The following is a 27,872-nucleotide window of genomic DNA, read 5'->3' as shown; positions in this document are numbered from 1 at the left end:
GGGGATCACCCCAAAACTTACACCCTGGTGGCTTCATCAGCCAAGCAGGGCACTCGCTCCCTCACACATCCTGTTTCTCAGCATGCCTGAGCCAGCCTGGAAGCACGGGAGGCCGCATGAGCAGCTGCAGCACCCTCGGGGACATGCACGTCCCTTTGTGGCACCGTTTATTCCGGCCCGTTTCACTCCTGAAAGCACAAAATGTTTTCTGAAACCTCTCAGACTGCATCCAGTGCTGCAATGCCTGGGTTGGTCTCCTGGAGGAGAAAACATTGCTGGACAATCCTGGTGTCTCTGAGGGCATGGAAGAAGAGAGTAGCTGCTCTTTAGGATATATGGAAGCTAGAAATTAAAAGCTGGATTGCAGCAGTTTTAAGAGCCAGGCGATTTGGGATCTGATGTGGGACAGAGAGGAGGATTTGCTCAGGATGGACCTTGGCAGCACAGGTTCTCCCCGCACCAGCTGAGTCCACCAGCCTCGGCACGAGGCAGGACCCCGAGCTCCTGGGCTCCGTGGGCACAGTCTGGCTGGGGCTGGGTGGGTGATCCTGCTCTGCAGGGTGGCTTTTCCCTTCCAAGCCACCCACATTTCTGGGTCAGCTGCTCCCGTCTCCCTGCCACCCCAAGCTGCATGGTGGGATGGTATAGAAGCGAGCGCTCGTGCCAGTGGGTTGCAGAGCTTGGGCTGGGCTTTGCAGACCAGAGACCCCTGCACCGTGCAGCCAAGCAGGGACCTCCAGCCCATGACCGTACCCCTTCTGCGTGGACCATCCAAAGTGTTATTTCTTGCCCCATCATGTAGGATTTGCAGCAGATACCTCTCTTAGATGCCTCCAGCCTGTGCTTGGGCAATGGAGAAGCTGTACTGTGCCTTCCTTGATGGTTGCAACCACCCTGGGCAGGATGGCACCCCTCCCCACCATCCCCTGGTCACCCCTCGGCACAGCCCTTGCTTCACAACCCTGTATTTCCCATCTGAGGGTCCTCCATGGTTGCAACCCTGTCCTTCCAGGGAAAGACAAGGGTCTGGCTGGATGTGGGCATCGCTGTGTCCGCTCCCCGGGGAGGAGGGAGCATCCATTGCCTGCTGTCCCCACCACACCCTGGCCCAGTCCCTAGATCATCCCCGCCAGGTAGGGTGGGAGGAAGAGCCCCACAGTGCCCAGCAAACAGACGATGATGAACATCCAGAGGAAGATGCGGTCGATCACCATGGCCACGTATTTCCAGTCCTCCTTCACCTGTCGAGTGGAGAGGGACTGTGAGCACGGGCAGGGAATGCAGCCCCCCATTTGTGAGGATGCCTTGGGGTGAGGAGACCTCCCCTGGGTCTTCCTCTGCATCCACTGTTTGCCCCAGGATGAGGAGATACCCCGTGTCTTGGGAAATCCCTGGAGCAGCAGGGATGGGGGATGGACCTCTTCGGGGAGGCTGCTTGGGACAGAGCTAACACTGCCCAGGGTTTTCTGAACCCACTTGGGTAAAAGTAGGGGTGCAGCCCCTGAGCTGGGTCCCCACAGGGCAGGCTGGGCCACCTCTGCTCTCTGAGGGCAGGACAGCATGGGCAGGAGAGGGATGTCCAACATCCCCACAGCCAGGAGGGACGGGAGCTGGAGGAGCCCCCATCTGACCCTGTGGACTGGGCATCTCCCTGGTCATTGAGCTTTGGGTCCAGGGAAGCCACCACTGGGGGTGCCAGCACTGACCCCCTCCCAACGGGGGTACAAGTGGCAGGAAGCAGCACCCAGGGTGGGGAACCCACCCTCACCCTCCAGCCCTCAGGGGCACCCACTCACCGAGAAGTCAGCATCCTCGGCTCGCAGGTGGTCCGCGATGTACTGCACCCCTTCCAAGGCCTTCAGAATGCTGGGGGACAGCATCAGCCCCCGGTTTGAGCCCATCTTCTCCTCTTCCTCCCCTTTGGGGGGCACCCGGGGGGCTGAGCCAGCCGATGCCTTCCCAGCTTGGCGCCTGCAGGCGTAGCGGCACTGGGTTCCTTGGCCATGGGATCCCGGCTGGGACATGCGGCTGGGGTACGTCTTATCCTCCTCTTCCTCCTCCTCTTCTTCCTCCTCCTCCTCCCACTTGTCATCCACATCGGTCTCCAGCCAGCACCGGGAGGTGCTGAGCCTCGTCCCTGGGAGGTCATACTGCCCCCCAGTCCCCTCGGGGGGAGGCAGGACCAGGGGTCGCTTCATAAAGAGCCAGCGAGGGATGAAGTTGAGGAAGAAGCTACGCACCCAGCGAGGCATCGTGTGGGTGCTGGGGGAGCGGTGGTGGACGTTGAGGACAAACACGGTGATGATGATGGAGAGAGTGACGAAAATCATGGTGAAGAGGAGGTACTCGCCGATGAGAGGGATGACCAGCGAGGTGGACGGGATGATTTCTGTGATGAGCAGCAGGAAGACGGTGAGGGACAGCAGGACAGAGATGCAGAGGGTGATCTTCTCCCCACAGTCAGAGGGCAGGTAGAAGACCAGCACAGTCAGGCAGGAGATAAGCAGGCAGGGTATGATGAGATTGATAGTGTAGAATAGCGGGAGGCGACGGATGATGAAGCAGAAGGTGATGTCGGGGTAGATCTCGGTGCAGCAGTCATACTTCTTGGAGTTATAGGTGCCAATGGCATTTATGATGGCCCACTCGCCGCTCTCCCAGTAATCCTTGAGGTCCACATGATGCTCCATGTTCTCCAGGTCGATCTTGGCCTTGTCATAGGTCCAGGAGCCAAACTTCATCTTACAGTTCTGCTGGTCGAAGGGGAAGAAGGTGACATCGATGCTGCATGAGCTCTTGTAGATGGCGGGTGGCACCCACTTCACCTTCCCGTTGGAGAAGAGGTGGGCCTTTGTCATGTGGGTCACGGCGAATTCTCCATCAGCACTGCAGGGATGGAGAGATGTGAAGGTCAGAGGAGGATGAAGCGTTTCCCCCAAGAAATAGGGCCAGGAGATCCAGGGCTGGTATGAGCCTTGATTTGAGGCTGTGGCCTCATTGTGTATCCCTGCATGGTGTTGGGTTCACCCTTCTGGGCATCACCCGGAGCATGGAGATGTGTGGGAGCATGAGCACCGAACATGGGGAGATGGATGCAGACTGATCTACATCCTTACCAGGGGGGTGGGATGGGGGCAGGAGACCCATGAGGGCTAGCAGCACCAGGGAGCTACTGGGATGGGATGGGATGGGATGGGATGGGATGGGATGGGATGGGATGGGATGGGATGGGATGGGATGGGATGGGATGGGATGGGATGGGATGGGATGGAGGACTCAGCCCTCGGGATGCTCCATCTCGGCAGTGTCACTCACTTGTTGTAGAGCACGATGTCGGGGATCCAGATCATCTCAGAGGGCACCCGGATGGAGGTGACATTGTCAAAGTCCGCCGGGTCCCAGCGCAGCTTGTAGTCACTCCACTCCTGGAGGCAGACAGGGAGGGAAGGACATCAGGTGGCCCTGGGTCTGGTGGGACCAAGCTGCCCAGTGCCTCCTCCTCTGCCTTCTCCTCCTCTGGCAGCATCCCCCAGAGGAATAGCACCATGGAGATACCACCAAGTCCCCCTGGGTCTCTGCCCCAAATGTTGTGCCCTCCTTGACAGCTCCTGCCCTTTCTCCAGAGAGGGAACAGGTTCCTACCTGCTTCAGCCAGACGTTTGTGGTCATCATCTGGTTCTTCTCATCCTGTGTTTTGGAAAGAGGGAGAGGTGAGAGGAGACGGAGAGAGGGCTTGTCCCATCACTGCATCGTCCCCCAAATCACTGCTTTCACTTTCTGCCCTCCACCTCGGGGGTTCAGCTCCTGGAAGCAACCAGTACCAGTCCAAGTCCAAGGAGGGACTATATTTCCATGAGATATCTGCTCACTAGATGGCAGCAAGAAACAGCGTTTTGCAGCGTATGGCTCTGCACCGCTCCGATGAATGGACAAAAGTCCCATGGATAGGTGGTTGGAAGGATGGAGAGATGGAGAGATGCTTGGGTGGATAGGTGGACAGATGGACAGGTGAATAGATGGGCAGGTAGATAGGTGGATGTGTGGACAGATGGGTGTGCGTGGGAGGAATGACAGGGGGATGGAAGGACAGACAACCCCAGAGGTGTCCCGTGGCAGGCAGATGGTGGATAAGGACATGGCAAGGGTGGAGACCTCCAGTTTTCCTTGATGCTCCCCTGCTGTCAGTGGGATGGAGAAGTGGGGTGCAGACCCCCCTGCTCATTGGACATCTGGGGGAGGCAGGGTGGATGGTTTGTCACCCTCTGGAGATGGCCAAGGGGTTGCTGGTGCCCTAACCCAACCTTCCACCAGTGTCCCCAGGCCCTGTTCTGGCAGACCAGTAGGACCAGCTGGTGAAAAGACAGACATGACATGGGACTGGGACCGGTGGGCTACGCACCACGTCGATCAGCTGCGCGATGGAGAGCCCAAACTTCACAATGACCACGTCGGAGGTGTTGGGCACCGGCCGCGACCAGCGGTTGTACCCAGTGAAGAGGTGCTTGAAGAGACGCTCCTCGGCGTGGCTGCCGGGCTGATCCTGCAGGCAGGAGGCTGCAGGGAGATGGGGATGGGGTGGGGCAGAGTTCACTGACCACCCCTTCCACACACCTGGACCCCACTGAAATAGGGTACCCGCTCTGGGCAAGCCCCCTCTCTGCTGCAGCAGGCAGGGATGGGAATTAACCCCCTCGAAGCTGCCCCGTGCTCCTCCCGGGGAGCGGAGAGCAGTGGGAGGTCAACCTTGCAATGCTTGTTGAGAAAATCCCACTGCTGGGTGGCTGGGACCCCTCTCCCAGTCCCTTCTAGCTGCTTTTACTGGTGTTAACTAGTTCAACTTTGCAAGGTGGAGGCTGACCCAGACCTTGGGACCGCTGCAGCCTGCCTAGAGACCATCCCTCAGGCTGGAGGCAGGGCTGGGATGAGCACAACGCTCTTTGCTCTGCCTAGAAACCGTTGGTGTTGGTCTTGGGTGCCATCAGCTTGCGGTGCATCACTCAGCCTCCTCGCTCACTGCAGAGCCATAAATTTCCACCAGCACATGGAAATGAGGTGTTGGGGGGGGCTGGTCCCAAGTAAAGGGACAAACAAGATGCCTAGCTCATGGGAGGTCTGGAGTTGATGGAAAGTAGAAGCAAAATCCACGTTTTTTTCTTTTCCTCCAACATTTCTCGCTTGCAAAGAATGGATTTGGGGTCCCAGAGGTGCAACCCCTGGGAGTGGATGACCCAGAGCAGACGTCCCCCACCCAAGTGTCTGGATGGTGTCAAGCTGCTCTGCAAAGACACAAACCCCATCCTAGCATGGCGCGTGGTGGGGGGCATCATGCCAGCAAGGTGACTGGGGATGCTGAGGGACTGCGTGGGGGTAAACTGGGAGAGAACTGGTTTTCCATGTACATGCACTACAGCTTTCCCTCCCCTCTCCCCATATTTAACCCCCCAGGACCCCAATGGGTGACACCCATGGGAAGGCAGGGCTCAAGAGAAGGAAATTCAGATATTCCAGGAAAAGTCAGAGCCGTCCTTACCTGCCTGGAAGGTGACAAAGCACCACGCGACTAGGGGGGTGATGCCATGGGACAGCCACCCCATGCTCCCTGTGTTGGTGTCCCCCATGGACCCCCTCCCTGGAGCAGTTTGCAAAGCCCCCCCAGGGGGGAACAGGGGGAGCAATGAGCTGAGATGGTGGTGGGAGAGGAGACTTAGCAGGGAAAGCCACCACGTGGGACCTCCGATGGGGTGTCCTGCATGTCCCCACCATTAGTGAGCGCTGGAGGAGCCATGGATGGAGCTGGATGGGGGCTGGGAGAGCCTCAGCAGGGACACAGCCGGGCCAGGATGGGTGCGTGGTTCAGGGTGCTCTGCCAAGTCACCCGCCCCAAATTTCATTCCTGGAAAGACAGCAGAGAGGGGCACTGTCACCACGATGCCACCACGGCGCAGGTCGGGGAGGTGATGGTCCTGCTGTGGTCCCCTCAAAGCCGCTCCCACCCATGAGCACAGCTTGGAGCCAATCTGAGCTGCCACCATGGCAGAGTCAAGGGAAAATGTCCCCAAAATGTCTGTCCCCAGCTCCATGACTGCTCCTTGGGCAGGCAGGGCGTGAATCCGGGCAGCGTCAGTCGCAGCCGGACACCCTGAGTTAACGCGACGAGGAGCCCAGGTCTGCCCCGGCGTGATTTAATAGCAGAGATGGAGCCTGGTGCTTCAACTTTTACTGGGATGACCAGAAAATAACTGGTTTTAACCATCCTTCTGCCCTCCCTGACTGGAAGCTGCTGGAGGGAGGGAGGGGGAAACATCTCAGCTGCTCCAACGGGCTCCTGGGGCTGGTTTCTCCAGAGGGATCATCCTTTCACCATCCATCCATGGATGCGTTTGGTTCCCCTCCCCAGCACAGCAAATCTCTGCAAGGAGGGAAATCACTGGTTCTGCAGAGGCCCCAAAATCTGCTCCTGCTTACAAGGTGACTCTTCCAATCCTGACCTGTGCCCCCAGGAGCAGCTTCTCCTCTCCAGGAGGCAACTGCTTCCATCCCCAAAGAGAAGGAGATCCTCAGTCCAACACTGATTTTGCTAAACAAGAAGCTCCTTTCACTTAAATTCCTCCCTGACTAGGTAAAACCATGAAGCCCTCCTGAACTCATCCTCCTCCTCTGTGCAGTTTTCAACTCATTAACACAAGGATGGTGGAGGGGGTGGAAAATGGGACTGGCCACTGCGCTTAGCTGGAGAGAAAATTATGGATGTGCCTCTTTTAGCTGAGATATCTAAATATACCGGAGAGTACGGGGGGTGCTGGGGGAGCTGCTCCCACTCTGGGTGAACATGAGTGGGGATTTCATGGGTTCCCCGAAGCTCTGATAGATATTGGGGAGGGAAAGGAGGGTACTTTGGGTGACGCAAAGCTGTGCCTGAAACCCACTGTATGTGGCAAAGGGGGTTGGGGGGGGGGGGGACATGGAAGAGGAGCCCACCTCGGTGCTCCTTGGGCAGCTCTGGCAGAGCCTGGCAGCGGGACAGGCAGCCCTACCCTCCTGCCTGGCCTCTACCACCAGCCCTGCCTCGTCTCCCCACATCCAAACTATTTCCCCAATGGATTTCCCGTCGCTCCATGACATGAAGCACTGGGTTTGAAGAGCTCTGACCCTGCAGCAGAGATGCCCCTGGGGGGAGGCAACACCGTGCCGGCAAAATGTTGCTTCCCCCCCACCCCCACCCCCCCACCCCAACCTTCCAACCACTTTCCTGGAGGGATGCAGAAACCGGCCCCGTGCGGATGCTGAAGGCTGGACCGGAGGATGCCCGTGACCGCAGCGAAGCCAGCAAAGCTCTCGGCATCCCGACGGGCAGTCAGAGAGGCAGCGAGAATAAATAACTTTTTTCTTAGATTTTAAAGGTGGACAGCGGGGGATTTTTGGATTTTAGACGGGAACTTCATGCAGAGCTGGGAAACTTTCCCTGCTGCTGCCTCCCTGTCACTCCCTGACCGTCCTCAGCACTCTGCAAACAGCTTTAATCATGAATTAAACAGGGAAAAACAGTCTCTCTCCTTCCCACCCAAGCCTGGACCCAAGGAACCCCCTTACCTGCTGCAGGGAGAGCAAGGAGGGGTCCCCGGACGCCCGTTCCCTCCGCCGTGCCGGGGTTGGGATGTTGTGTCGCGGAGGGCTCCTGCGAGGACTGGGCTCCGGTGAAGGATGTCTCAGCTTTTACTCAAAGCGATGACGGTGACGACAGGGGGTGGGGGAGGAGGGACAGCCATGCCCAGGCAGGGAAGGAGGGGAGGCCGGGGGGACGAGGGGGAGGAAGGCTGGAGGGGCATCAGCACCCCGGGCCCTCCTCACTCCTCCGTGCATCCCCAAAGCTTCCAGGGAGTTGGGAAGGGCTGGATTTGCCGGGGTTTTCTCAGCCTCTTCCAAGGCACCGCTCAGCCCTGGGAGAGGGAAAGGGATGTTGTGCGTGAGGAGGAGGAGGGAGAGGGAAGGAGAGCAGGAGCCCAAGCGCTGTGGAGCAGCGGAGTGGGAGCACAGAACGGGGAGATGCAGGGCACATGGCTTGGGGTGTTGCAGGGGCATTGCAGGGGCATTGCAGGGCGTTGGATGGGGTGTTGCAGGGCATCGCAGGGCATTACACCAGGCTTTGCACGGGGTATTTCAGGGCATCGCACGGGGCATTGCACCAGGCATCGCAGGGCAGTGCATGGGGTGTTGCATGGGGCACTGCAAAGGCCCAGGCTCTTGGACTAGTGGGGGGAGCAGGGGGACTACTTGCCCCAGTCCTCACCAGCCCAGGGTTTCCCCACTTACCCCACAGCCCCAGGCTGGGGTTTTTGGGGCAGGGCAGCTCCAGGGAGCTCTGGGGAAAACAGGGGGCAGGGTCTTGAGTTGTCCCCGCACAGCACCTGCCTCAGCCCTCTCTTGCCCCCCATAACACACTGCCGAGGGGACGGCTGCAAAATTGGGAAAGCAAAGTCAGGGCAACATCCAGCATCAACCCCCCCACCCTGCAGACCCTGTTCCCCTCCTGCCTCAGGTGTTCCCGTCCTCCCAGATGGGGACAGGGATGGGGACAGGGACCCCCCTGCTTCCTGCCCTCCCAGTCCCCTCCCCAGACCAGCCTCTCTCCTTCCTTCCTGTTAGGAAATTTACTGCACAACCTTCCTGCAAATGAAGCCCAGGACCGCAATTTCCAGCCCTGGGGGACCTGCCCAATGATTTGCTTCCTTTCCCTTGGGATATAAAAATGAAGAAGCAGACCTGGGCATGGAGGGCACCTGAATTTGCTGCTGCCCCCCCCCCCCCCAAAATCTGCTGCAGGACCCCCATCCCACCTGCATCCATGTGGCTTTCCCCACCACCCCTGGGATGTGGAATACCAGAAATATGTGGAATACCAGAAATATGTGGAATACCAGAAATCCATGGGGAAGAGGGCCACGGTACCCCGCTATACCCCCACCCCAGCAGCAGCCGATGCCAAACTTAGGTGGATATTGGGTTGTCCCCTCTCCAGATCCGTGGCCACGAACATCCTACCGATGCAAACATCACGCTGCGGTGATCCAGACATCTCACCGATGTCACGATTGCATCCGACTGCCCTGGCAAAGCACAGGAACACGCCGCTGCAAAGCCCCATCCCTGGTGTCACCGAGCAGAGCCCTCAGCCCACGGCCACGTCCCGAGGCTGAGGGAGGGTGTTTGGTGCCGCATGGACCCCTGAAACAGGGGAGATGGGAAGGGGGGAAGGTGGAGTGATGGATGCCAGAGGGCTGGGAGGTGCAGGGGCTGCTCCAGGAGATTGATCCGGGCCCACCAAAGGAAGGGAAATAGGGAGAAGGATGAGTCGGGTAAGACCGTAGTGAATTAATCAGGGAAAAAAAGACAACCAACATTGATTTTCGGGGGGGGGGGGAATTACGGAGCTGACTGCTGGGCTGCTGGATTGAAGGCTGAGGGGGTGGTGGGAAGCGTCATGGGTGCTGGAGGGTCCATCCCCTTCACTGGGCTCCCAGTTGGGCTATTTTGGAGGTGGAGGGGCAGTTGATGCTGCAGCCAACCTCCTCCATCCTACTTTTCCCTTAGACAGCAGAGGATGGAGAGAAAACAGACGCGGCGATAACGCTGACGCCTGGCAGAGCGCAATGCATCTTTATTTGGCTGCCTGCAGCTCCCGCAGAAGTGCCACTGCCCAAGGGGTTTTCCTGCCTTTTGCCCATCCTTGGGGGGCACCATGGGAGTTGTGGGGTGCCCCAAGCCCTCCAGCCTCCCCAGAGAACCCTCGGGTTTACAAACACGGTGGGATTTTCTGCCTCCAGCTGCCCAAACCTCAGTGGGTTGGGAGTGCTCAAGTTGCCAGCTTGGATTTCTTGCCAGGTGGTTCATCTCCGGGCCCCATCCCCTGCGCCCTGCCTGCAGCTCCCACCCCAGCGGCAAAAAAGGCTCTTCCCAACCTAGACAAGGTGCTCCCAAGGATGGAGGATTAACCGGGGCCGGCAGTGGCTCTGTGGTGATGCTGCCAGATGCCCGGTGAGGTGCAGCCGAGCCCCAAAAATCCTGGGCGTTCATTTTGAAGACCCTCCAGGGAGCCCCAGGAGCCTGGTTCAGGCAAGGCTTGGCGTGTGATGGCTGGGCTGTTGGCACACAGGGCTGGCTCGCTGGGAGAAAACGGAGCTCATGTGGCTAAAGCTCTGCCTGGGAGGACCAAAGCAGGGCCCAGGTCTGGGGGGGACAGGAAGGAGCCCCCCACAGAGGGGTCCTCACCCGGGCATGGGGCTGGGCACACACGGTGGCACCAGGCTTTGCTGTGGGATGGCAGAGCTCGTGCGGGGTTAAAAGCACCTGGGACCGGGGTTACGGGCATCGTGTGTGCGATGGCATCGTGTGTGTGATGGCATCACGTGTGTGATGGAATCGTGGGTGTGCAATGACATCATGTGTGTGATGGCATCATGTGTGTGATGGAATCATGTGTGTGATGGAATTGTGTGTGTGATGGAATCGTGTGTGCGATGGCATCGTGTGTGTGATGGAATCATGTGTGTGATGGAATTGTGTGTGTGATGGAATCGTGTGTGCGATGGCATCGTGTGTGTGATGGAATCATGTGTGCGATGGCATCGTGTGTGTGATGGCATCACATGTATGACGGCATCATGTGTGCGAGATGACATTGCATGGGCGATGGCATCATGTGTGATGGCATCGTGTGTGTGATGGCATCACATGTGTGATAGCATAACATGTGTGATGGCATCGCATCAATGATGGCATCATGTGTGCAGTGGCAGCACGTGTGTGATGGCCTCATGTGTGTCAGATGACATCACATGGGTGATGGCATCATGTGTGATGGCATCGTGTTTGTGATGGCATCATGTGTGTGATGGCATCCCATGTCATCCCATGTGAGATGGCATCATGTGTGCAATGGCATCACACGTATGATGGCATCCCATGTGTGGTGACATCATGCGTGCAGTGACATCGTGTGTGTGATGGCATCACGTGCAATGGCATCCCATGCGTGATGACATCCCATGTGTGATGGGATCACGTGTGCAATGGCATCCCATGTGCGATGACTTCCTATGAGCGATGGCATCGTGTGTGTGATGGCATCGTGTGGGTGCGATGACATCCCATGTCATCCCGTGTGAGATGACATCCCATGTGCAATGGCATTGCATGCGTGATGGAATCACGTGTGTAATGGCATCCCATGTGCGATGACATCCCGTGTGCGATGACATCCGTGTGATGACATCCCATGTGCAATGGCAGCACATGTGCGATGGCATTGTTTGTGCGATGACATCCCACGTGCGATGACATCCCATGTGTGATGGCCTCACGTGTGCGATGGCATCCCGTGTCATCCCACGTGCGATGGCAGTGTGTGTGCGATGACATCCCACGTGTGATGACATCCCGTGTGCGATAGCCTCATGTGTGCGATGGCCTCAAGCGTGCAGTGGCGTCCTGTCTATGATGTCCCCACGTGTGCAGTGACACCCGGTAGCGCGCATACCCCCCCATCCCCTCCCGGTGCTGCCGGCTCCAGCGCCCAGACCACTCTGCAAACACCCCGGGGGACGTCTCGGCTCCCAAGACCGGGGTGGGGGCAGAAGGAGCCAGGACACCCAAAAGCCGGGCGGGGGGGTCCTACCCGCAAGCGAGGCCACAAGTGGGGTGACGGCAGTGCCCGTCCCTGCTGTCCTAGGGCTCGGCGGTGGCAGCGGCGTGGGTGGCCGAGCTCTGCAGGCGCCGGCTCAGCTCAGCGTGGAGGCGGTGGGAGGTGGCGTCGAGGGTCTGGGCCAGGTGGCTAGTGAGCCGTAGCATGTGGGCTACCACACGGACACCCTTCCGTAGCCTGTGGGGGGGGGGGGGAGGGGCGGAGGGGAAAGCTCAGTGTCCCCACCAGCCTCCCTGCAGCGGGGTGTGGAAGGTGATGCAGCAGCACTGGGGATGCCGGTGGGGGTCCCCAACTCCTCCATCTCCACGTACCACCCAAGAGCCACCATGAATGCTGGGGGACCCTTGGGGACACCCAAACACCCCCCCACCCCGGGTGTCTGCAGCAGGGGGGCTGTCTCCCACCCATGGATTTTGGCTCCACGGAGCCTCTTCTCCCCGTGGCACTTACTTCTCCTTCTTCTCAGCCATCTGGGGGTGATCGGCCTCGGCCACGTGAGCCTCCAGCTCCCTGCGGACGTTATCCAGGCTCTCCTGAAATTCCAGGTTGGCCTCACGGATGGCGGGAAGGGCCTCGGCGATGACGTCCTGGTACCGCGTCCGGTTGTCCTCCAGCATGGCCGCCGTCTCCACGGCCTTCAGGCTGGCCTTGGTGTCCTGCAAGAGGTTCTGGAGATGATCCAGGTCGTGGCGGGAGGCGGAGGCGGCGGGCGGCTCGGGGGGGCTGCAAGGTTTGGGGGTGTGGAAGGTGATGCCGCAGCGTTGCGGGTCCTGGAGGAGGGGGTCCCCATCCTGGGTGAGGTGGTACCCCAACTCTTCCGTCCCTACGCTGGGTGTCACGTCTTCTTCTGGTCCCTCCTGGGTGGTGGCGGGGGGGACGAGGGCACAGACCCCCACCAGCAGGCACCAACCGGGGCCTCCCGGGATCATTGTGTCCTGCGGGAGCAAAGAGAAACGGGGCGGGGGGGGTCAAGGCTGCGGCTGAGACACCCCCTGAGGCACTTTTGGGGCCCCCCCCCAGGATTCCCTGAGTTTGCACCAGCAAAATCCCCCTTATTTTTCCCTGCTTATGCAGCGCTGGGATTTGGGGGTGTCGTACCCCACCCCCCACATGGAGAACCCCACCCTGGGGGGGGGATGACACCCTTTCAGCACCCCCCCCCGGCGCAGCACATGAAACACAGTGATGGGGAAACTGAGGCACGGAGGGGTTAAGATGAGGGCTGGAAGGGCTGGGGTGAGGCTGATCCTACTGGGGGGCAGCTTGTCCCCCCCCAAACCCCCCTCTGGAGCCATGGAAAAGCAGGAGGCCGCGGCGGGGGGGGGGCGGGGGGGGCCGGGTGGTGTGCAGACAATACGGCTCTTTCAAAACCACCGCCGGAAAGCCTCGGCGCCGGGGCTGGGGGAGCGGGTGCCAGATGCTGCTGGCACGGCAGGCGCGGGGGTTTGGGGGTTCGGGGGGGGGGTCCCCACCAGCACCCCGCACCCTCCCAGCCAGTCCCGAGCCCTTGGGCGGAGGGAAGGGGGCTCCCATCGGTGCAATGAGCATCTCAGGTCTCAGGCCAGCACCTGGTTCTTGAGCGAAGGGTCCCAAAACAGGGGGGGCGGGGGGGGGCAGAACGTGGCAACTGGGGGACCCCCCCCCCCCCGGCGGAGACCACAGCGGCACCGTGGCCCAGCCCTGCCACGAATTGGCCGGGTCTCAGAGGCGTCGCCGTGCTGGCATGTCGCTGGCACCAGGGCTGGGTTGTTCCTCCCGGCTCTTCCCACCGGAATAGCAACAGACCAGCAAAATTCTTCCTTTTTCCCCCCAAAAAAATGCTCCCAACTTTTTGCGCTGGGACTCGGGGCGGGTGGGGGGAGGCACAGCCCTGCTGCCAGCCCTGATTTTGGGGTGAGTGGAGGGGCTGTGTCAATCTGTCCCCGCCGTGTGATGGGGGGGGGGGGTTGGGGGGGGGGTGGGGGGAAGCTGAGCCACGGCAGAAATTAGGGCAGGGGGGTCCAGCCCCCCCTACACCCCCAGGAGAGTGTTGGGGGTCCTGGGGACAGCGGGAGGTTGGGGACAGGGGACACTGAGCCCCATCCATCCCAGTAAGGAACAGCCTCCCCAGCTCCGCTGTGCTGGGGTGCAGTGACCCCCCCCAGCGCCCCCCCCCCACCCCAGGTGGGGAAACTGAGGCAGGAGGTTGGGGTTTGCCGTGTGAAACCGCTGCTGAGCCCCCCCCGCCCCGGTCCCCCCCACCCCGTCCCACTCACCGCTCGGCGACGCAGCCGTCCCACCACGGCACTGCCGGCGGCTCCCCGAGGCGGGGCCGTGGCCCACACGCCTGCACACGCCTGCACACGCGTGGCTGGTGCTGAGCGTGCCAGGGGTGGTTCAGGCTACATGGGGGGGGGTCGGGGGAGCCCCCCTGGGGGTGGTTGGGGGGGGGGGGGGGGGGCATTTCAGGATGGCTGAAGCAGCCAGGAGGCGTGCACATATGTGCTTGGCATGTAGACACGTGCGGAGCGTGCACATACATGCTCGGAGCCCACACAGGTGCTTGGTGGTGCACAGCCACGCTCAGCAGGGAACACACATGCTGAGCATGCACACACATGTGCTGAGCGTGCACATACATGTGCTGAGCGTGCACACGTGCTGAGAATGCACATACATGTGCTCAGCAGGGCACACATGTGCTAAGTGTGCACACATGTGCGGAGCGTACACATATATGTGCTGAGTGTGCCCACACATGCTGAGTGTGCACATACATGCACTCAGCAGGGCACACATGTGCTGAGCACACACAACATGTGCTGAGTGTGCACATACGTGTGCTCAGCAGGACTCACACATGCTGAGCGTGCACATACATGTGTTGAGTGTGCACACACGTGTTGAGCATGCACATATATGTGCTGAGCAGGGAACACACATGCTGAGCGTGTACATACATGTGCTGAGTGTGCACACGCATGTGCTCAACAGGGCACACATGCTGAGTGTGCACACACATGTGCTGACTGTGCGCATAGATGTGCTGAGTGTGCCCATACGTGTGCTGAGTGTGCACATACAACATGCTGAGTGTGCACATGCATGTGTTCAGCAGGGCTCACACATGCTGAGCGTGCACATGCATGTGCTGAGTGTGCACATGCATGTGCTCAACAGGAACACATGTGCTGAGTGTGCCCATACATGTGCTGAGTGTGCACATACAACATGCTGAGTGTGCACATGCATGTGTTCAGCAGGGCTCACACATGCTGAGTGTGCACATGCGTGTGCTCAACAGGGCACACGTGCTGAGTGTGCACACACATGTGCTGACTGTGCACATAGATGTGCTGAGCGTGTACGTACATGTGCTGAGTGTGCCCATACATGTGCTGAGTGTGCACATACAACATGCTGAGTGTGCACATACGTGTGCTCAGCAGGGCTCACACATGCTGAGCATGCACATACATGTGTTGAGTGTGCACGCACGTGTTGAGCGTGCACATACATGTGCTGAGTGTGCACATACATGTGCTCAACAGGGCACACACGTGCTGAGTGTGCACACACATATGCTGAGCATGCACATACATGTGCTGACTGTGCACATACATGTGCTGAGTGTGTACATATGCCCTCAGCAGAGCACACACGTGCTGAGTGTGTATATACGTGTGCTCAGCAGGGCACACATGTGCTTAGCGTGCAGCGCTCACGCAGCCTCACCATGCACACGCGTGCTCGGAGACGCTCACACATGCTTAAGGGTGCACACGCAACCTCAGCAACATGCCTGGCCGTGTGCGTACATGCTCACGCACAGACGTGTTTTGCACGTGTGCGTGCGTGTGTGCACGTGCATGTGTGCATACATACCCGCATGCTCGTGCATTTTTGTGTGTGCAGGTGTACATACGGGTGCGCGTGTGTGTAGCTGCGCGCATATGCACGTGTGCACACATGTGCACGTCTGCGTGCGCGTGCTCCCGCCTGTGTGCGGGCGTGTGAACACGCGTGCACGTGAACACGCGTGCAGGCAGGTGCGTGCACACGCGTGTGCACGCCTGCAGCACGTGGCCCGTCCGGCCTGTGCGCCCCTTCCCGCTTCCAGCCCCGTGAGGCCGCTCGGAGCTGGGTGCAGGAGGGCCCAGTGGGTGCTGCTGCACCCTGGGGTGCTGCGGGGGGCGGTCCCGGGCTCCACCTGAATGGGGAAAAAAAAGGCGATTTGGGGGAAAAAAAAATCCGGCAAAACCCAAAAAATCAGCGGCAGGGAGTGCGTGGAGAGGCAGGCACCCACGGCAGCAGGGGCCCGGGGGTCCCACAGCCCCACGGGGCCGGGAGGGTGCTGGTGGGACGGAGGGGGGGTCCCCCCCGTGCAGGGTAGGGGGGCCCCACCCAGGCGCCCGGGAGGGCGCCAGACGGCGGCGCTAGGACCCAGCGCGGTGCCCAGGCGGGGAGGGGCGGGGCCTGCGGGGCGGTGTGGGGGCGCGGGTTCGATTCCGGGTGCGGGCGGCGGGGAGGCGGCCATGGCGCGGCGGGCCGTGGTGTTCGACCTTGGCGGTGTGCTCTTCGGGCCCGGCCTGCAGCACGGCCTGGGCTCCTGCGAGCGGGACTACGCTCTGCCCAGGTACGGCCTAGCCCGGCACGGCCCGGCACGGCCCGGCCTGGCCTGGCCCGGCGGCACACGCCCGCCCGCGCCTCGGCCTGTCGCTGCTCGGCCGGAGACCCGTAGAGACGAGGCGACAATACTGTGTGTGCGGCCGCCGCCCGCGCGGGGTCTGCGCGACTGGGGCTCCCATAGCAGGAGGACAGGGCTGGGGGGGGGGGGGGGGTGCAGGCTGGGGACCCCCTGTCCTGGGGGTGGGGTGCAAGTTGGGGTCCCTGTGTGTACATGGGGGGCAGGCTGGGAACCTCCTGCCTTGATGTGGGGTGCAGGCGCGGGGAGGGGTCCTGTGCTGGGTGTGGGGTGCAGGCTGGAGGTGGGGGGGGTCCTGTCCTGGATGTGGGGTGCAGGTCAGCGGTTAAAACTAACCCCCAAAGAGATGGGATCAGCACAGGGGATGTTGGCCAAAGCCGTAAGAAGAGCAACTATTGATTAATTAAGCAGGATAATTAATTAAGCCCATCCTTGCCCCAGTGCTGAGACCTGGCACAACTCAGTCCGTGAGCTGGAGCTGACAAAACCCAAAGCGTTGGACCCCGGAGCGTGTCCGAAACAGCCTCTCGAGTCCTAGCGAACCCTTTGCCCCATTTAATTCAGGATATTTGGGAATTACTAATCCCAAAAGCACCCAAACAGGAGCTGATCAGGTTCTGTCTGTTTGCATCACCCAACACGTCGGGATTGCCCAGCAGCGCGTGGGTGTTAAAAAAAATAAAAAGCCGGGAGTTAAAAAAAAAAAAAAGTAAATAGCTAAATGCTGGAGGACACGGAGCAGATGGAGCAATAAATTCCCAGATTATCAGGCCATCAAACATATTTTTGCTTCGCTTTATAGTAAAAAAAAAAGTGACAGCAATCTTGCTGGAACACGTAAAGCCGCTTTATTTTTAACCGAGCTGCATTTTTATCGACTCGGAGGAGAGGTTTGTCCTAAAGCCAGTCACTGTAATCTTGTTTTATTGCCGCCCGAGAAGGCCTTTTGTGCTCTTGTGATAGGGGCGAATTATTTTCCCTGAGCTACAGCTTACTAAATACCTCGCTTTTTGCATTATTTTTTTATTCCTGGCCAAACTCCCTGCTCGTCTATCTGCAGGGCGAAGTAATTGAGCTGCCAGCGGAAATAAATGGGCAGCGATCTCCCCGGTCCTGTAATGAAGCGATGCTCAACCCTGGGTGGTGATGGAGGATGGAGCTCTGCATCCCCAGCACGGAGCATCCCCCTCCAGCGCACCCCAACACCCCCCCGGTATTAGGGTCCCCCCCCGGCTGACTTCTCCTCCTTTGCCTGGCAGGAATTTCTTGCAAAAGGTCATGTTTGCCGGCGGCTCCGACAGTCCTTATGCCAAAGCGATGAAGGGAAAGATCACCCTGTCCCAGGTGAGCCCTCGGGTACCAGCCGTAGAGCGTCACCGGCGGCTCGGATGGGGCTTGGGAAGGAGCTGAGGGGAGCAGAGTCCAGGCAGGACCCTGCTTTATTTTTTGGGGGGTCAATTGAGTGACTGCCAGGGTGTTTTCCAGCTCTTTTCAGAGATGGAAGAGGGCTGCAGGCAGCACGCCTCCGCCTCGGGCATCGCCCTGCCGCCTGCTTTCTCCGTCGCTCGAGCCTTCGGGGAGATGGCGGCCAAGGGGACGGTCAACACCCCCCTTCTGCGGGCAGCGAGGATGCTGCGGAGGAATGGTGGGTGCTGGGGGGGGGCTTTTGGGCAAGAGGGGCTGGAGTCAGGGTGCTGCTTCCCTCCCAAGGAGGCACCACGGGGGTCGCTGCTTGGTCTCACTATGGTGTCCCTGCTCAGTCCCACCACAGAGTCCCTGCTCAGTCCCATGATGGGGTCCCTACTCAGTCCCTCCTCCTCATCAAAACGCTCTCTCAGCATCTCTAATTAGATATTTCAAGCCCAAATCCATCAGACATGGTGTCACCCAGCCACGGCTGGTCCATCGGCTCAGTCCTCAGCGTCTTGGTGTGCCTGAGCTCCAGCTCACACCCCTCTTGCCTTGGGAGGGTTGAGCTTTGCTTTTCTGGAGGTACAAATTGGGCCTAAGCTTCTGCTGAGAATCCTTTTATCTCCTGCCGGGATGTCCTGGCCTGGACAGAGCCTCATAAATTGGAGATTTTAGGATGAAAAGTCTGAGAAACATGGCTGGGGAGGAGAGGTGAAATCAAACGCTCTCCGGAGAGCCGGAGTGGGAAAACCAGCACTCCCCACTCTGCCCTTCTTTAGGATTTAAGACCTGCATCCTCACCAACAACTGGGTGGATGACAGCGCTGGACGGCTCTTCACAGCCACGCTGATGAACCTGCTGCGCCGCCACTTCGACCTGGTGATCGAATCCTGCCGGCTCGGAGCGCAGAAGCCAGATCCCGAGATCTACACCTATGCCCTGGATGCGCTGCAGGCGAAGCCGCAGGAGGTACGACCATCACCCCAAAAACAGGGCATGGCGGGGTCCCTCCGAGCACCCAAACTCCTTGGCCAAACCCAACGGCCACCCTTCCCCAGGGTGCTGAGCCCGGCTCTCGCTGCTGTATCTCCAGGTCATCATCCTGGACAACATCGGGGAGAATTTGAAGCCGGCCCGGGAAATGGGCATGGCCACTGTCCTCGTCAGGGACACCGAGACCGTCCTGAAGGAGCTGGAGGAGCTCTCGGGCATCCAGGCACGTCGTGGTGGTCTCGGGTCCTCTCCATCCCCTGCTCTCCTGGAGTTCTGCAGAGCCAGGAGGGTGGGCTCGGGCTTCTGGGTCTTGCCATGATGCGGTGCTGGTGCAAGACTGACGAGCGGCTTTGGAAACGAACGGGATGGGGGCTGTGATGTGCAATCCCTGCCCACCCCCCCATAACCTCATCCCCTGGACCTGCTGAGCCCACCACTCCTCTGCTACCACTGGGATCCATCCTGCTCCTCCCCCTCCGGGGGGCTCCTTCTCCCCCTCCTCAGGACAACCTGAAGGATTTTGGGGAAGATAAATGGCTTTGTGTGTTGTTTGGGCCCGTAGCTGGGATGCAGAAGGTGCAGAGCGGTCCAGGAGCTGCCACAGGGGTGGCCAGGGATGGTGGGATGGAGCTTCTGGAGCACAGGTCTTATGAGGAGTGGCTGAGGAAACTGGGGGGGTTTAGTCTGGAGAAGAGGAGGCTGAGGGGAGACCTCATGGCCCTCTCCAACTGCCTGAAAGGAGGGTGCAGAGAGGGGGGATGAGTCTCTTGAGCCAAGGAACCAGCACCAGGACAAGAGGGAATGGCCTCAAGCTGCGCCAGGGCAGGGTCAGACTGGCTCTTAGGAAGTATTTCTTTGCAGAAGGGGTTGTTGGGCGTTGGAATGGGCTGCCCAGGGCAGGGGGGGAGTCCCCATCCCTGGAGGGGTTGAAGAGTCGGGTTGACCCAGCACTGAGGGATCTGGTGGAGTTGGGAATGGTCAGTGTGAGGTTCATGGTTGGACTGGAAGATTTTCAAGGACTTTTCCAACAGAGATGATTCTGTGAAATTGTCCCACCAGCAGCAGGGTGGTGGGGACGTCCCATGGTGGGGACATCCCATGGTGAGGATGTCCCATGGTGGGGATGTCCCGTGGAGCTCCAGGCTTGCTCCGAAGCTCACCCTGTGCTCCTCACCCCGCAGCTTCTCACCCCAGAAGAGCCACTGCCGACTGCATGTGATCCATCTGATGTCACCCACGGATACGTGCCCATCCGGGTAGGCTGGAGGGGACTCCCTTGGTGACGAGGTGGCCCCGGGCTTGTCAGGGCTGGATGCTGAGCTGCCCTATCATTTGGGTCTTCTCCATCCACCCCAGGGGCTCAAACAGGCTCGTGTGGCTCCGGGGTGCTGGGCTGGAGGGGGTGGTGGGCTCCCATGCTGGGTGGAGGGTTGGGGGGAGGGGGTTGGAAACCATGTCACCCGCAGCTCACAAGGCCTCTCTGTCCCTTCCAGCCCGGCGTCCAGCTGCACTTTGTGGAAATGGGGGATGGCCCCGTTGTCTGCCTCTGCCACGGCTTCCCCGAGTCCTGGCTCTCCTGGCGCTACCAGGTGATGGAGGAGATGGGGAGGAGGGTGGACCATGGGGGCTGGTGGAGGGGTGTGCATGGCCACCACTCCTGGGTCCCAGGGCTGTCCAATCCCTCCGTGAGCCTGGAGTGACGTAGGGAGTGTTCCCCACCCTCCCCAGCCTGTCTCTGCCCTGCTGGGGACATCTCTGGGCACCCTGGGGTGGGCAGATGCAGGATGGGTGCTGGTGTCGGGGGACAGGGGGGGTCCGGGGGTCTCAGCATCCTTTGGAGGCTGCTGCTTTCCCTCCTAGATCCCAGCTTTGGCTGATGCCGGCTTCAGGGTGATCGCTCTGGAGATGAAGGGCTACGGGGAGTCCACGGCCCCGCTGGGTGAGCTGGGTTTACTGGGGGGACGGGGGCGTGAGGGGCTGGAGCTGCCAACCCCAAGGCCGAAACCCAGGAGGAGATGGGTGGAGGAGTCTTCTCCGGGGGGTGGCGGTGGGGGGGTGGAAGCTGTCCCGCTCCTCCTGTACCCCCGGCAGCTCAGGTGGGCGTGAAATGACACCAAGTTAAGCGGGAGTGTCGATCTGCAGGAGGATAGGGAGGCTCTACAGAGAGACTTGGATAGGTTGGATCGGTGGCCAACGTTAACGGCATGGGCTTCAACAAGGCCAAGTGCCAGGTCCTGCACTTGGGCCACAACAACCCCCTGCATGGCTACAGGCTTGGGGAGGGGTGGCTGGAGCTGTCTGGAAGAGAAGGGTCTGGGGGTTCTCATTGACAAGCAGCTGAACAGGAACCAGCAGTGTGCCCAGGTGGCCAAGAAAGCCAACGGCATCCTGGCTTGTGTTAGAAATAGTGTGACCAGCAGAAGCAGGGAGGTGATAGTCCCCCTGTGCTCTGCACTGGTGAGGCCACACCTGGAGTGTTGTGTCCAGTTTTGGGCACCTCAATACCAGAGAGATCTCGAGGGGCTGGAGCGAGTGCAGAGGAGGGCAACGAAGCTGGGGAAGGGCCTGGAGAATAAATCCTGTGAGGAGCGATGGAAGGAGCTGGGACTGTTCAGTGTGAGGAGGAGAAGGCTGAGGGGAGACCTCATCACTCTCTACAGCTCCCTGAAAGGACATTGTAGAGAGGTTGGTGCTGGTCTCTTCTCCCAGGGAATTAGTGACAGAACAAGAGGGAATGGCTTTAAACTGCAACAGGGGAGGTTCAGACTGGACATGAGGAGAAAATGTTTCCCAGCAAGAGTGGTCAGAGAGTGGAATAGGCTGCCCAGGGAGGGGGTGGAGTCCCCATCCCTGGGTGTGTTTAAGGGTCGTTTGGATGAGCTGTTGGGGGATGTGGTGTAGGGGAGAACTTTGTAGAGTCGGGCTGAGGGTTGGACTCGATGATCCCAAGGGGCTTTTCCAACCTGAATGATTCTGGGATTCTGTGAAATACATCCTCAGAAACGTCTGGATGTTGAAATGATGGCTATTCTGTCTTTTGTGCAGATGTAAAAGAATATTCCCAGGAGCAGATATGCAAGGTGAAGAGCTGCAGGGTGTGGTGGAGTGGAGGGTGGGGGGGGGTGGGCTGGTGGGGCACGGTCCCGGGCAGGATCTGACCCCTCCTCTCCTCCCTTCCCCAGGACCTGGTGGTTTTCCTGGACAAACTGGTGAGGAGCCCCCCACGATGGGTCCCTTCTTCTTGGCACGTTTGGGCGTGTGTGTCCCCCCCGCCTGCCCTTTGCCTCTTCCTCCCCATGTAGGGAAAGCTGAGCTCCCCGGTGACTTTGTCCCATGCTGGGACGTCTGAGGTGACTCTGGTCCAAAACCCTTGGGGTTACACCAGGCCCTGTCTTTGTGTACCCCGTGGATGGGATTTTAGGGATGGGGGTGTTCACTCTGATCCCTACTGATGGCTGACTGAATGCAGACTTTGCCAGTGGGGAGAACCCATGCTTGGGAGGGTCTCCAGCTCTGTGTCACCTTCTCCCGGACCTTGTGTCCTTGCTGTCACCTTGTGTCTGGTGTCATCTCAGCAACTGGGTTTGGGAGCTCCGGGCTTAATTCCCATCCCAGCGAGGGGATGGGGTTGATTTCTGCACCTTTTAAAAGGAGATGAAGTGGTGCGGGAAGAAGTCACAGCCCACAGATACCAACATCTCCAGGGCTTTTTCCTTGTGAAATGGCTTCCGAGGGAACGAGTCCTTCGAAAAGTGCAGTGTTAAAAAAAAAACCCAAACTCGACAAAGAAGGGGGGAAAAAAAAAAAGCCCTTGAGGTTTTGCAAGGGCTCCTTGTGCGAGGAGCGGTTTTGTGCCAGTGTCAGAGCTGGGATGGGTTTTTGGGAGGGGTCCAAGGCTGCACGGGGGCTGCGGCTCCGGTTTGGTGCTGAGCAGGCGAGGATAAATCACAGTGATTTTTTTTTGCTGGGTATTGTCTTCATGCTGGATTAAAAATGATAAGAAAAATAGAAAGATGCCCGTTGATGAGGTCCTGGCATCCCGTACGGGTGGGACTTTGGTTTTCCCCGCTCCTCCACTACCGTCGGGATCCATCCTGCTCCTCGCCCCCTGGGGGGCTCCTTCCCCCCTGCCCCCAGGACAAACCTCAGGGATTTTGGGGAAGATAAATGACTTCATGTGTTGTTTGAGCCCGTAGCTGGGATGCAGAAGGTGCAGAGCGCTCCAGGAGCCGCCACGGGGGTGGCCGGGGATGGTGGGATGAAACCCATCAGCACCGGGGGGGGGGACCTGCTCAACCCCACATCGGAGGGGGGAGATGCTGGGACCCCCCCCAACCCCTCTGCCCCACCTCGGGGAGGTCTCAGACGCTGGGTTTCCCGCTGCTGGATGGCAGCGAGACGTGCAGCCGGCCCCGAGCCGTGTCTGCCAGGAGGGAATTTTAATTATGCTTCTAAATATCAGCTAATTCTGAACCAGCTGCTGCGTTGTCAAGAGAGCGGGTTTTAATTGGATTTATTTGTAGGTGCCCAGAGGGGTCAGGAAAATGGAATGAAAATGGAATGGAAAGGAGGGGGGGGACAGTGAGCTCGGCGTGCCCAGCTCCGGGCAGGATCTGGCCGGCCCTGGGGGATGCTGCGAGCTCCTTCCCGGAGGGGCTGGAGATTTATTCGGCTGCACCGATGCTGAGATGTTCCCCGTGTTGTCACCTCGTGTGATGGCAACGGCAGGACCCGAATGAGTGATCCCAGGGGATGAGCAGCCTCAAGATGTGTTTTCGGTGGATCATATCAAACCCTTTTCCTCTGGAGGGCCCAGGTAGTTGAAATGTTTAATTAAATCAGAGCAAATTGCTCCAGGGGGTCAGGTGAGGCTTGTTCCTTGGGGAAACAAAAAAAACCCAACCCACAACAGGAAGGGAAAATAAAAAATATTGCTGTTTTCTGAGCTTGTTGCTGCTTGGGAGGAAAGCAAATCACCTCTCGGGCCCCCTCCCTGCAGGGCATCCCACAGACCGTGCTGGTCGGCCATGACTGGGGCGGTGCTGTGGTGTGGAACATGGCTCTCTTCTACCCCGAGAGGGTGAGGTGGGTCCTTGAGGAGGGGTCCAGGGGGGCTGGGGCACCCGAGATCCTGTCCTGTCCCTACAGCAAAGCCCCAGCTCACACAGGGCACCCCAAAACCGGGTCTGATGCTGACTCTGCCCCCCGCCATGATGTCGCAGGGCCGTGGCCTCGCTGAACACCCCGTACCGACCCGCAGACCCCGCTGTGGACATTGTGGAGAAGATGAAAACCTATCCCAACTTTGATTACCAGTTCTACTTCCAGGAGCCGGTGAGTCCGGGATAACATTTTTTATCCTCCACCCCTTTTTGGGGGTTTAAACCCCCCGTGAGTATGGGGATGTGCCCACGTTGGGGTCCCCAACTCATGGCCTGCCCCATAGCTGGGGTGTCACGCCGTGGGGCTCTCGGCCGATGGGTTGTGGTTCCCCTGCCAGACCTTATTCCTGTGCTGAACTCTGCAAAAAACCATCCCCAGCCTCCACCCAAGCCCTGAGGGGTGGCAGGATTTGGCCCTGGGACAGGGGGTTGGGTCACTGGGGAGGGTTGGTGTCACCCACGGTGCTTCCTCCCACTCACCCTGTGCAGGGTGTCGCAGAAGCGGAGCTCGAGAAGGACGTCGGCCGGACCCTGAAGGTTCTGATCCGCTCCACGCGCCAGGAGGTAGGGATGGGGCTGAGGGTTTCCCAGCCTTGTGTCCTCTCCAAACCCTGCCAGCCTTGTTGGGGCTCTGCCTATGGCACCCTCTCCCCTTCCACCTTGCCTGTGCCAGGAGCCAGAAGCTTTAGGGATGGCTTTGCAGTGGCCCACAGTGACCCTCAGGCACGCTCCACCCCATGTCTGCCACCCTTTTGCTACTTAGCCATGGTGAAGTCTGCAGTGTCAGCCATCAGTAGGGACCAGAGTGAATGCATCCTTGTAAGCAGTAGTGCAGGGCCTGCACCATTTTAGGACTCAAAGCTGACCCCGAGTAGGGATTGAGAAGACCTCTAGAAAGCTGTGCTGCCACACGGGGGGGACAGCCCAGTCCAGGAAACAGCAGATTTGTGGGGTGACTGTCCCCTGCTTCCCGCCTGCGACTTCCTCAGTCCCTGCGAATGTTCAGGTCTTGCTTCAGGGTGAAAACCTTTGTGGTTTAAAATAACAACGCCCTGGGAGCATGCGGGGAGGGGCTGTGCCTCGCCAGCAGCATCCCTCTGCCCACACCATCTGTTCCTGCATCCCTTGGGGTGCAGCGATGCTCGAAGCTGGCTCCCGGCAAGGAGGGCCACGAAGCCCCAAACCTGGGAGCCCCCCCGCCCCGGGATGTGTTTCCCCCCTCCTCTCGGGTGCGGTGTCGGTCCCTGCCTGCCCTCCATCCCCTCTCTCTTGCAGGACCGCCTGCCCTTCGCCCTCAACTTCCACAAGGTCCAGGAGCGAGGTGAGGGGAAGGAAAGGGGAGACTGGGGTGGGGGGGGATGCAGGGGGTGGGGGGGATGCTGCGGGTGGGCAGTGCTGTACTCTTTTTGCAGGGGGGCTGCTGGTGGGCTTCCCAGAAAACCCCCCCGCCAGCCTGATCCTGCACGGCCCCGAGCTGCAATACTACATCCAGCGCTTCCAGAAATCTGGCTTCAGGTAAGGGCGGGAGCCTGAGGGGCTGGTGGCGTGTCCCCCCCACAAAAAGGGGGACCCCCAAACCCCCCTCGGCCTTGTTTTATAACCCCGAGAAGGCACAAGGCTGCTGGGGGCGGGGAGGCTGCTTTCCCCTTGCAGGCTCTTCCTGTGCTGTGGGCAGCGGGATGGTCCCTGCGGGGATGGCCGGAGCTGAGTCCCAGTATCTTCCACCCCATTCCCCCTCTCTCCCAGTGGCCCCCTGAACTGGTACCGCAACATGCGACCCAACTGGCGCTGGGCGCTCACTGCCAAGGACAGGAAGGTGGGGGACTGATCCTGCCCCGTGGGGAGCATTCGCAGCCCTGGCACCTTCCCCACCTTGTCACTTCTGTTCCCTATAGATCATGATGCCAGCGCTGATGGTCACGGCCGGGAAGGACGTGGTGCTGCATCCCAGTATGAGCAGGGGCATGGAGGAGTGGGTAAGCCAGCGTGGTCCCATCCCACCCTACCCCTGGGCACCAAAACCATCCCAATTCCACAAGATCCCACCGTGGGAGAGCCCCAGGGCAGGTCCGTGATGCCAAGATGGGCTGGATTTGGCCCAAATACAGGGACACCACTTGATAAGGGGGGACAGGCTGATACGGGGAGCGGAGAGGGGGGTGTTTGGCTTCTCTCCTCGCAGCAGGATAAAATAAAGAGCTGGGGATGCCAGGGGCAGCCTGGGGGTGGGTTCCTGGTGCTCAGCGTGCTGGATCCTGGCACAAACCGACCCTTTTCCATCCTGGTGCATCCCTGGGAAGATCCCGCAGCTGCGCCGGGAGCACCTTGAGGAGTGCGGACACTGGACGCAGATGGAGAGGTACCGCTTGCTCCGTGGGAGCTGGGATCCCCCTTTTTCAGGGTCAGGGGGAAGCCAGATCCCACCCCAGCTTTGTGTCATCCCCTCAGGCCGGCGGCGCTGAACAGGATCCTGGTGGAGTGGCTGGAGGGGCTCCCCCCTGCCACCCCTCTGCCCAAGATCTCCAGGCTGTGAGCGGGCTCCTTCCCTCCTCCCCAGGCTGATTTTTGCCTTTAGGGTTGGATTTTTTACCTTTAGGGTGTGATTTTTGCCTTTACAGCTTGATCTGTATGTTTGGGGGGGTTGATGGGGGGGAAGTGAGGGGTGAGCCAGGGCTGGGAGGAGGGTGGCACAAAGCATCGCCCCTGCTTTTTGCAGCTAAAAGGGTCCCAGTGAGCTTTCGTGGGGATCCTGGGAGATGGTTTGGGGCTGGACCCATCCTTATGCCATGGCCGGGGCTGCATTGGGGCTGGCACATCACCCCAACCCCATCCCGGGGGCTTCCCTTGCTCAGGGGTTTGGCCAGAGGGTCCTGGATCAGTTGGTTTTCATGTGGAGCCTTTAATGCACTAATAGTAATTAATGCTGCTTGAAAAATCACCTCTGCCTTGTAACATTGAGAAATAAAGCACAAAATGACCCGAGCACCTCAGCCTTCCCCATGGTTCTTGGGGTGCAGGTTCCTGCAGCATCTCGCTGCCTCTTCCCCTCCTCCCTGTGGCCCATCCCCATGGTGCCAGGGCTCAGCCCCTGGCTCCAGCCCCCTTCCCCGGAGCTCCCAGCCCTTCTCCCGGCCCCAACAGACGTTATAAACCACCATTCAGGACGCCGGAAGGATTTGGGCAAACACGATTGGTATTTCCCCCACCAAATTCTCCCCAGCCCTCAGCTATTTTCAGCTGGGGCTTTGCGGTTTGTCTGTCTGCATCCCTCCTCCCAGTCCTTCCCCGTTCTGCCAGCAAGCCCACGGAAATGTTTTGCCTCTGGATTTATCCCTTAAAAAGGAGCTGCGTGGATTTGGAGTGGGGGGAGAGAAAAAAAAACAGCCCGTGGATGGGCAGTGAGAGGTTTAAACCTTCTCCCTCCAGCCTGGAGTTATCCATAAGCCTGGCTGATGTCCACTCCAGCTTTTGGGAGCTGGTTTTGGAGCTGCTTTGGACTCTCCTCTGGCTTTCGTGAGCGGGTTTTGGAGCTGTTTTAGGCTCCGCCGATGAAATGTAAAATCCAAGAGCATCATCCCCAGGCGGCTGGGAGCTGCGGCCAAGCACCCGCCCCAGAGCCCTGCCCGGAAAGGCAGGCGGGCGCTGCCAAAACAGCCTCTCCCATGGCACTGGCATCTGGGTTTGGGGTTTTTATAGGTGTTTGCAGCCTCCTGCCAGCCCTCCCTGCACCCCAGCCCTGGGCAGGGGCCTGAGCAGGGTGTTTCCACCCAGCTCTTGGGGGGCTGCAAGGCTGCGGCAGTGCCCAGCAGTGCACCGGCCCTCCCGCAGATGCTGGGAACACTTTTGGGAGGGAGGAGGACCTGCAGAGAGCTCCCAAGCCCCCTTCCCTCCTCCCACACCAGATAATCCCCCCACACCCCCACC

The 27,872-nt window shown here is 59.6% G+C and overlaps 3 protein-coding genes across 4 annotated transcripts; 1 reads left to right on the top strand and 2 right to left on the bottom strand.

Moving 5' to 3' along the window:
• Nucleotides 1–1,115: 1,115 nt before the first annotated feature.
• On the bottom strand, nt 1,116–7,693 carry CHRNA2 (cholinergic receptor nicotinic alpha 2 subunit). The gene is made up of 7 exons (XM_074864650.1): nt 7,591–7,693; nt 5,531–5,893; nt 4,400–4,554; nt 3,643–3,687; nt 3,316–3,425; nt 1,797–2,886; nt 1,116–1,241 (listed from the first exon to the last, which is right to left on the bottom strand). The coding sequence occupies exons 2-7, from the start codon at nt 5,616–5,618 to the stop codon at nt 1,116–1,118; spliced, it is 1,614 nt and encodes a 537-aa protein (XP_074720751.1). The 5' UTR covers nt 5,619–5,893; nt 7,591–7,693.
• Nucleotides 7,694–11,524: 3,831 nt separating this feature from the next.
• On the bottom strand, nt 11,525–12,628 carry LOC141941678 (uncharacterized). Its single transcript, XM_074864649.1, has 2 exons — nt 12,149–12,628; nt 11,525–11,875 (listed from the first exon to the last, which is right to left on the bottom strand). The coding sequence occupies exons 1-2, from the start codon at nt 12,625–12,627 to the stop codon at nt 11,722–11,724; spliced, it is 633 nt and encodes a 210-aa protein (XP_074720750.1). The 5' UTR covers nt 12,628; the 3' UTR covers nt 11,525–11,721.
• A 3,552-nt stretch (nt 12,629–16,180) lies between these two features.
• EPHX2 (epoxide hydrolase 2) lies at nt 16,181–26,933 on the top strand. Of its 2 annotated transcripts, XM_074861248.1 has the most exons (19): nt 16,181–16,313; nt 17,642–17,726; nt 17,868–18,027; nt 18,572–18,762; nt 18,887–19,009; nt 19,968–20,042; nt 20,280–20,375; nt 20,647–20,725; nt 21,832–21,866; nt 21,969–21,995; nt 23,786–23,871; nt 24,009–24,120; nt 24,438–24,512; nt 25,224–25,269; nt 25,361–25,463; nt 25,695–25,764; nt 25,844–25,924; nt 26,249–26,307; nt 26,397–26,933. In XM_074861248.1, the coding sequence occupies exons 1-19, from the start codon at nt 16,213–16,215 to the stop codon at nt 26,479–26,481; spliced, it is 1,689 nt and encodes a 562-aa protein (XP_074717349.1). In that variant the 5' UTR covers nt 16,181–16,212; the 3' UTR covers nt 26,482–26,933. The 2 variants fall into 2 exon arrangements, 1 of the variants encoding a protein (XP_074717349.1); XR_012627981.1 differs by lacking the exons at nt 25,695–25,764; nt 26,397–26,933 and having other exon boundaries at nt 26,249–26,300.
• The last annotated feature ends 939 nt before the right edge of the window (nt 26,934–27,872 follow it).

Source organism: Strix uralensis, chromosome 3, assembly GCF_047716275.1.
Source record: "Strix uralensis isolate ZFMK-TIS-50842 chromosome 3, bStrUra1, whole genome shotgun sequence".
In the NCBI taxonomy this organism is placed as follows: domain Eukaryota; kingdom Metazoa; phylum Chordata; class Aves; order Strigiformes; family Strigidae; genus Strix; species Strix uralensis.
This window is presented reverse-complemented; position numbering and strand designations above follow the sequence as displayed.